General features: G+C 47.3%; 1 protein-coding gene across 1 annotated transcript in view; it reads left to right on the forward strand.

Moving 5' to 3' along the window:
* Positions 1-7852, forward strand: part of IAPP (islet amyloid polypeptide) — a 49915-nt gene extending 42063 nt beyond the window's left edge. The window contains exon 4 of the mRNA XM_085650574.1: positions 7308-7852. Coding sequence (XP_085506700.1) covers positions 7308-7497 — 190 coding nt within the window. The 3' untranslated portion in view covers positions 7498-7852. The remainder of the gene's footprint in view (positions 1-7307) is intronic.
* The last annotated feature ends 1918 nt before the right edge of the window (positions 7853-9770 follow it).

The following is a 9770-nucleotide window of genomic DNA, read 5'->3' on the forward strand; positions in this document are numbered from 1 at the left end:
TCCATAGCATGTGGGCCCATCCATTGAGAATGTAATTACAGAACCCAGCACACATCTTCAAGTTTTAGAATAACACACAGTAATATGTGATAGTACACGCAATTCAGAAACACAGTAGTCAAATTCTTCCTTTCTTTATTCTTTCCTCTTTTTATCTTTTATTCAAAAAAGTTCTTCGCCAGCCAATACATGTTTTGTTGCCACACTGGGAAAGTAGTCCCACAAATTTTTACAGGCTCCAATATAACTTGTCCAGATCTGTTTCTATTGTGGTGATAATGCCATCCCACAAGGCTCTCAAAGAAGATATCCGCTTTGTTAGAAATTCAAATCCAAGTTTGTTGACGATCCAAATCCGATCTTCCAGATCTATTGTCACTCATATGATGCAGTCATCCGTTTCTATTTTCAAAAACGTTTCCTCTATTGAGAATGACAAAGAGGCGATCCAGGATGGCATGTTGCGCTGTATTTGGTGCATAGATGTTGCCTAAAAAGAGGGGTCGGCCATAATACCCTTCCGGGTCTATTACGATGGCAAGACAGCGAAAGGCGGTGGCATGTCGGACCCATATAAGGGTGCCGCGGGTGAACTCTGAAAAGGAAGTGCAGTAGCCTTGTCCATGTCAGTGCTTCTGTAGCTGGGTATCTTCCCCTCCCCCTATGTGTGTTTCTTGGAGGAATGCAATCTGTGCATTGCACCACCTAATGCATTGCTGAATAGCGTGTCGCTTGTATGCTGTCCCCATACCGCGAACTTTTCCATGTGATTATCTGCAGCATAGTCATGACCACTTGAATCCAGGTTTATTGCGGAAGGGAGGAAGAGAGAGGAGCCATAAGGGAGATGTGGGGGATCTTGGCACCTCACAGTGGTAGTAAAGGAGGCAGGTTAGGCCTAAGGTTGGTGGGTGTCACTTTGTATGAACTGTTTAACTTGTGTAACAGCACCCTCAACTCCCCTCCCACGGCAGCCGAAAGAATTGCGATTTCTCAAACACATAACAAACAGACGCATTGATGTGGAACTCTGGGAAATGAGGCCTAACAAGAAGCTCCAACCAGGGAGATTGTCGAGGGGAGACCAGTAGATTCTGATCTTGCATCGGCCAGTTATCAGGCATGTGATGCATGGGTGGACCATGGGAATGGCTCAGTGACCCATTGCTGCTCTGTGAAGTACCAGAGCAGATATAAATTGCAGCGGGGCACTGACAAGGGGGACCACAGGAGCTTTCTACCTTGGACATACGTCTGGCCTCACGCAATTAGTCTGTAATCCTTAAACCAGTGTATCAGGGTCTGCAGGGTGACAACATGCAGAATAACTGAGGGGGCACTACTTGATGAGGCGCTAGAGCCTATTTCCAAAAGGTAGTTGTCAGCAAGCTGTGGTGTGGGAGCATCACTCTGATGCTAGGTTGTTTACTGTTCACAGTGCCTGAATCTGTTCCGTACAGGCATCTGCTGGGGAGGGTGCACCCCCTACTTGAGTTCCCCTAACTACCTGAGCCTGGCATCTGTTTTGCACACCATGTCTAGTCAGTCCAGTATGCTGTGTCGGAGTGGTCGGAGTCAAAGACTCGTAGTGGCGCTGTTGTACCCAGTCCCAGGCATCTACGGCTCCATGAAGAAATAACTAATCTGGTTCACCAATACCTTCAGTTTAGCTGCGAACAGCAATGAGTAGGTATGTCCTGCATGTCACAGTCTCTTTTTAACTCCTAGAAAGGATGACCGGTGGCGCTGACCTGCTGAGGGCATGTTTACAAGTGCCACCTGAGCGTCCCTTATTTGACGCTCTTGTGGCACTCTATGCTAGCACCATATTTACAAGGCATCGCTAAATCACTTTGTGTGGCTTAACACAGCCATGCAAGTATGGCCCTTTGCGATGCAGTTTTCTGCAACAAAGGGTCGTGCAATGAGTGTTGCAGCTCCAGACTTAGTAGGACCTCTGAATCTAAGGCAGCACCAAAAACTAATGCCCTTCAACAGGGGCATTGATGTGGTGCAATGAGGAGAAAAACTCTTATTTCTCCTCGTTTATTGCTCCTTCTATGTGTGCTGCATTCAGCACACATAGAAGGAGCAAAATGCCATTAATGATTGTGCTTGTGCAGAAAGGTGTCCCATCCTGCACAAACACAATCATCCCTGTAACACAGGCACCCTTTCATCATGGTGCAAGGGTGCCCTTACGTTGGCTCGAGGCAGAATTTTGTGCGCTGGTGCAAGGGTGAGCACAGGGATGCGCCATATTGTTGGTAACCCAGTGCATTCCTTCATTTCGAAAACTATGCAGCTTGGTGCAGCACTGCACGACACAGTTTTCATGTAAAAATGCCCCCTAGTGTGTAACCGGGAAATAGGAAGATCCTTGAGCTATCGTGTAGTAGCGGCGCTGCGGTATGGCCTGCCCGTTGTATGGTCTCTTTGTCTCTGAAGTTCATAAGTCTTTCCACTACTGGTCAGGGAGGCTACCCGGGTGGCGTGCGTCATGCACAGAGTCCGTGGGCGTGTTCCACAATGTATTGAGTCGGCAGCTTCTCAGGCGTGACAACTTGTGCTAACCATGCCTCACAAAGGTCACTGTGTCCAGGCCCTCTGCCCCCTCGGGTAATCTAATGATGCGGAGGTTGTTGTGGTGGGAGCATCTCTCATCTCTGGTGTCCCTTGCTCGGTACCGGACATCGGGTGTGAGTTCCTGGAGGCCCAATGAGTGGACTCTCCCTCTGCCCAGCCACTCCATCACCTTCATGAGGCAAACAGGTGGCTCTCGTGTGAGGGCCGTATCAATGATGTGGAGGTCCGCCAGGGGAAGAAGACAGGAGGAAGTATGCTGCTGCATGCTGGATTATCAACCACCGAGGACGCGACTGGCCCCAGGCCATATCTGGGGTCCCGCACCAGCAGTCATAATGGTGTGGGTAGCAAACTGTGCCTTAGGTCCCAAGTGTGTATTTAGGCAAAAACAGGATGGGGAGGGCATCTCATGGAGTCCAAAATGGGATAATAGGCTGTCTCTGTGGCAAGGTAACCAATACTCCCCTCTCCAAGTGTGAGAGCAAAGATGTTGAGGTGGCTGCCAGTAGTGAGGATGGCAGGCCTTTACCGTTCCTCAGGCCCAGAAAAGGCCAGCACTGGCCCTCCTCAGTGGCGGCCCATCAGTCCCTGGGCCCCCTTGCCCGGGGATTCAATGCACTCCTTAGTATGCCAATGGCAAGGGTGAGGGGACCAGGGGGCGGCAAGTCTGGCACGGAGAGTACAGCCCCTAGTCTCTGCACATGTGGATCAGTGTCCAGGCAGTGATCATGCTGTCTATGAAGTCAGATGGGATGGGAGGGAGCACATGTCCCACCCAGTTGCCAGACAGCTTAATTTCCTCAGGGCACCAAAGTGGTAGGTCTCAGGAGTGGTTGTGAGCTGGGTTTACGGGCAGGCCAGCAAGATATCAGGCCCAGCCTCCCTTTGCTGTAAATGGGGGCTGCCAACGATACAGGAGAGAAAAAGCAGGCACAGGGTGCAGGGCAGCCCGGCCCCTCGACCCCTGGAAGAGTTCTCACTGTGGCCCTGTTTGGCACTGCAAGGGTGTAGGCAGAGGGGTTCCCAATGCAGAAGGAGGCAGTTGGTGGCACGATCTCCGATCTTCCTTGGTGCAATCCTTAGGCTGCTCAGTGTGCCCAGGTACCTCTGTGGCCGCACAGGTGGTGCAGTGATGACCACGTTAGGGGTACAGTATGGAAGCAGGGCTGTCCAGAGGTGAGGGGTATGCCAGTCCAGAGAGGGTAAAATGGGGGATGGGATCGCTGCAAAGTACACAGGCCTGGTGGGCCACACTGGCCTCCACATGTGTCTCCAGCAGTTCTTGCGCCTGGTGGCAGATAGCAGAAAGCCAATGGATGGCATTGACAAGTCATCTCTCTGATGCAGTTGAGAGCCAGGAGGGCTGCGGGGACAACACGTACCCTCCCCGCAGCAGCACCTTGAGTCAGTCCAAGCTGAAGCACCGGACCTGCCTCCAATGCAGTCTCTAGATGCCGGTCCAGGTCTCACTTGAACGGCTCCTCACTAGTTGGCAATAAGGGCAGATGTTCGCACCCACGACCCGGACAACCGGCTAGGGTGAAGCCAAGTGGGTTAGTGCTGTGAGGGCATCGGTGAAAGGGGGGCTACAGCCCACTTTGCAGTGGATGAGGTTGGATCGTGGGTCGTGGTGCAAAGTGGGTTTAAAATATGTCTGCCATGCAGGGCCGGACTGGGAACCAAAACCGGCCCTGGCAAAGTGGTCGGCCGCCCCCTCCCCCTCCCTCGCGGTGGGGTAGGGGGATTTGGGGGTGCCGCCGACCTATTTGCCAGGGCCGGTTTTCGGCCGATTTTGTTACAGGGCCGATTTTGGAGCTATGCTGCAAAAACGGCTCTGTAACAAAAACGGCCCCCAGGGGCCCAAAACCGGCCCCCACCCGTGCGGCGCACCTGGGGAATGCCCGGTGCGCGCTTTGGCCAGTCCGGCCCTGCTGCCATGCCCCTCAAGTCCTGCCTAATGATATGGCGTCAAAAGCTGCACTTTATTCATTATAGACGAGCTCAAGATGCGCCTAGCAATATCTGAGACAAGATCTGGAGTAAACCCTTATGGACAATTTAAGCATGCTCAAGGCAGATCCAAACAGTGACATTTCAGAAGTAATAGCAGACATGTAATTTATAAACCAATGCCTCAAAATCGCTGATGAACAACTCAGAAGTAATGAAGACACTGCACACAACCGTGATTCATCTCGAAATTCATGAAAAGCATACCAACTCACTGCTGATTAGACTGAAGAACGGGAGAACAGATTGAGGAGGGGGAAAATCAGGGTGTGGGGGTTTCAAAAGGGAGAGTAGAACATCAAGATCTACAGTTGCCTTAGGGAATTCTTTGGATCGTCCTGAAGGTGGAAACTGACATATAGTATGCAATAGTAAGGATACTTGAAGTGGGTAGGAAGCCTGGGGATCCCAATGCTAGGCCCAGAGACATAGAGGGGAAAGCTGCACAGCCCAATTTGAAGGAGAGAAATATCAGGGAGGCAAACAACTTGAAACATTTTGAATACTGAGACACCTGTGTATCTTAGTTTTAGTTCTCTATGTGACAAGTTCGAGCAGGTGAGAGTTGAGGGCTGTCACACAAGAACTACTGGACAAGAGGACATGCAATAGGTGGCTGCTCCACATTGGTCTAGAATTCACTTAAACAAAGAAGTTACAATCACAAGCTTGGAGGAAGGTCAGTCACTCATGCACTTGAGGGATGACTCCAGTCCTTCTGATAACTCCGTAGTTGTACTTGATTAAACAGTGACAGACTTTATTGGCAACTTGCACCCAGGTCGTCCTTAGAATAAGAGAAGCAAGGACCCTGACAGATGAGGCTGAAGCTTGCAGGTTTGCAGGGAGCCTCTGGGGCTGTTGATAAATCGGGCAGTAGTGGAAACATCCCTATGGGACATTGCATGACTTTGTAATTCTTATTGGTCTTTGCCAGTGAACACAATGCTGGAGATGAGGTATGGAGTAGAGATCAAGAGATGACTGATTTTGTTTCCTTACCAAAACTGCCAGTTCATTATAATCTACAGTTCTCACCAGCAATGTCAAGGAACTCCTTCAAGAAAAGGGGGAGTGCAGGTAATTTTCAGACCTTTTACATGAGTATATCTTTAAATCATTTATCAAATGAAAAAATACATTTGGGATTGCAGATTTAGATATATTGCAATATGCACAGCTCCACCACTCAACCTGCAAATAAAGAAGCCACAACTAGGCAAATGACCAAATGTAATATGCACAATAGGAAATGCAATGGCGCTTCAAGGCTAGTTTTGAACTTCCCAAAATCTTACAGGATCCCAAACCAGTCTGCACATGGCCATAGGAGGACACCTAAGTTGCATCCTTAAGAAGACAGTTATGGGTGAGGGCCACAGTGTGGGTGGAGTGAGAAAATGAGTGGTAGGGCACTAACATAAGGGGCGACAGAATGGCAACTGTTGTTATTGAGGTTCTTTTCCTCTTTATTTCCTTCGTATTTCGTTTTTTTGGCTTTCCTACTTTGTCCACTGTCTTGCTAGCCACTGGGATGAAGACGAGGGCTCTTGCATAGACACCTTTGCTCAAAAAATGCTATAATTAGGTTTTATTCATGTATCATTAAAACACAATTCAATGCTAGAGTATATTTTTAGGTGAGGGGTTAGATGCCAGAACCCAGGGGGCTACAAATGGCCGCCCCTCTAAGAGGGTAAGCCATAACATGAGATCATAACATCCTGAAAGCTTCTTCTGCAAAATAAAAGGGGCGTCGTTGCTATCAATCACATCCCTTCCTATGTGGTTGCATCGAGCCCAAACACAGACATATCCTTCTCCTTGGTTTATAGTGATACTTATTCTTGTGGGACTCACAATCGCTAATTATTGGTGTTGCCAAGTCAATCCCCCACGCACCAGATGCTGTGAGTAGATTGTACAATTACATTTTCCTTCTACGGAGATGGCAGCCAAGGAAATGGGATCCCAAAGTTTAATGTTGCCCATGCAAACTGGCAGCAGCTTAAATGAGCGCCCTTGAAAAAGAGTAAGACCATTCTGCAAGACCTGAAAAGGTCGTGAAATAACCTAATCTAATCATCCTGGTGGTGGCGGTGAGCACTGTGTGTGTCGCCCCTGCTTCCATAAAGACTGTCTGATGATGCCAATGTCGAAGAAGGTGAAAGAACAGAGCCTGCCACCAGCCCCCGACATTGACAGTTTCAACCTTTATGGCTCTCTTTTCAACAGCTAACTTTGGCAACTGCAATTTCACATCCTGGTCCTTTCCTATTTTATTACGTAAATTGCTCACCACGCTTTAGTTATTTTATGTTAATCGTGAATAACTCCCAGCTCTGCTGCTTTAATCGAGTGCATTGACAACAATCAGAGTTCACATTGACGCACATTGTGTATTCACCACTGTCACTTTATAAAAGTCATTCTTTGCAGATTTTCGCGAACAATGACTCTGCTTGTGACTAATGTTAATCATTATATCAGATGGTAGGATTCTGTGAACTGTATGCTGCTCCTGTCATTAAAGTTTAGAGAAGCACGCTGAAAGCGTGGCGACGTAGGTGGAAGGAACGTGATCATTAGCAGATTGATGCTGCCAGTAACTGAACTCATCCATTAATGCTTATTAAATTGACAAGAGGCATGGCGAATAGAAATATCTCTTTGGCCAACATTACAGCTTTGTTTTTTCTTTAAATCACCAGCCGCCGGATGGAGAAAAGGAAATGTAATACTGCTACGTGTGTGACGCAACGTCTGGCCGATTACTTAGTGAGATCCGGCAACAACATTGGAACAATTTATTCTCCCACCAACGTCGGTTCATATACGTATGGCAAGCGGGACGGAGCTGGACTTTTTAGCCGAGAACCTGTCACTTATCTCCAATTTTAATGTGGAAAGTTCTAAGTTCTCATTAGAGTTTTTCTTCCCCCGAGCTTATGTATAAAGAAATCTTTGTGTTTTTACCGGTACATATTTTTATGAGTGCCTTGTTTTCTCTCTGTCTACATGTGAAGGTTATGTTTCCTGTGCACATTGCCACACCAGGTGACATGCATCGCCCATTGTTCCGAAAGGACCAGTGGAAATTACAGAAAAATAATCTTATCAAGCAATGCTACAAAATAAAGTCAACAGGTTATTGCTGCATTTTTTTTTATTAAAGACATTGAAAAGGCATTGGTCTGTTTTATGTGTCTTTCGGATACATTTCCAAAGATTATTTTAAGGAATCCTTCAGGACTAAACATACACATAGTGTTAGGTAATGTAGTGATTTGCCAAAGTGTTTAAGTAAGAATAAGCAATGACTTAGGCAAACATGACAAGATTGTAATGTTATTTTATAATTTGCTGAACTACAAATAAAAACTCAGTGACTGGTCTGCAACTACTATTGAAAATGCTGTGGTTTAAATGACTTAGTAGGCACTTCAAAATATATGCATGGGGGGCTAGGCTCCCATAAACAGTGCGACTCCCCTTTCTAAGTTCATTTAATTTATATTATCCTTTAGGAGAGAGCTGGCTGCCTAAGGGGAATTTACATGTTTTTAATTTAAAGTACTACTACTGCGCTTTACACACTACTTGAGATGCACTGCAGTGTATTGTCTTCATTATGAAAACCATTATCTTCTGGCTACCAACAAGATAGCAAAATCCAAAGGAAATGATGGACGGAGTGTTGAACATTGCAAGCACTCACCCCCAGTCAACTGATCTGGGTTTAATTCATCACCGTTCTTTAGCCCACTCTGCCACCCCAGTTCAGACACGGCCATATGCAAATCAGTCTGACCCTGTGCCTCATGGGAACAGTCCAGCCCGAACTGCCAAGCCATGTCTTCCCTGGACCGGAAACAAGCTTCCTAGGACCGGTTTCTGGCATTTCAGCCGTCTTCAGCCAGGCTTGCTTGAATCCAGTGGCAAAGTGAGCAAGGGGCTCACGTCTGAGCATACCCTGCCAACTTATGGCGAACAAAGCAAAAACCAAAGGAAATGATGGACGGAGTGTTGAACATTGCAAGCACTCACCCCCAGTCAACTCATCTGGGTTTAATCCATCACCGTTCTTTAGCCCACTCTGCCACCCCAGTTCAGACATGGTTTGTTCGGGCTGGACTGTTCCCATGAGGCACAGGGTCAGACTGATTTGCATATGGCCATGTCTGAACTGGGGTGGCAGAATAAGATAGCCAGGTGTGCAGTCAGAGTTACATTATGTTAACTATGTGCAGAGAATCAGTGCTAGCACAAGCAGCAAGATCTTCCTCAGATAAAATGCTTGAGGTATATGTGCAGCAATTAGTCCAACAACAGTGCAGTTAAGAAACAAAGGGGCTGATTTATCAAGGCCGTGTTTTCTCAGAGTCATGCAAAGCGACACAACGTCTAGAAACAGTGTTCGAAAGTCATCATTTTGCCAGCCGCGGTCTGTGCAGGTAACAGCGGTGGGGCAGTGGGGGATTTTGTGGGCCGATGCAGAGGGAAAATTAAATAAATAACAAATTTTCCCTCGAAATCCCCCCCACGCGACCCCACCGCTGTTACCTGCATGGACCGTGGCTGCATTTTGCCCAGGTGGTAACTGAGTCTGTCTGTGCCCTGGGCACTGCTAACCAGGCCCAGGGCCAGTGCTATGATTAAAAAGGTAAATTTAATTGGGTACACTTACCATTGGCAATTATTATATTATATAATGTAAGCCCCTAGTATATAATAGGGCCTGGGGTATTTAATCTACCCATAAGTCCATAGTAGATAATAGGGCATGGAGGTTTAGAGGCCCGGCAGATTTCCTGCAGGTGCATGTGTACACTGCTGAGTGCCTTTAAAGGCAGCCCTGTCTTGCAGGCTGCCTTTAAAAGTAAATTCTCACAATTGGTACAGACAGACCCTATAAGTAACAAGTATATAATACTGCCAGGGGATTCAAACTACCTATAAGTCCCTAGTTAATAATAGGGCATGGACATTTAGAGACCCAGCAGATTTCCTGCAGTTGCATGTGTGCACTGCTGAGTGCCTTTAAAGGCAGCCTTGCTTTGCAGACTGTCTTTAAAAGTAAATTCAATGCAAATTTGACTTTGGTAGTATGGGCTCTCTAAACGTGATAATTACCTTTTTTTACATATTAGTCACCCGTAAGGTCTCCCCTAGGT

The sequence above is a fragment of the Triturus cristatus genome, chromosome 4_1 (genome assembly GCF_964204655.1).
Source record: "Triturus cristatus chromosome 4_1, aTriCri1.1, whole genome shotgun sequence".
Classification (NCBI taxonomy): domain Eukaryota; kingdom Metazoa; phylum Chordata; class Amphibia; order Caudata; family Salamandridae; genus Triturus; species Triturus cristatus.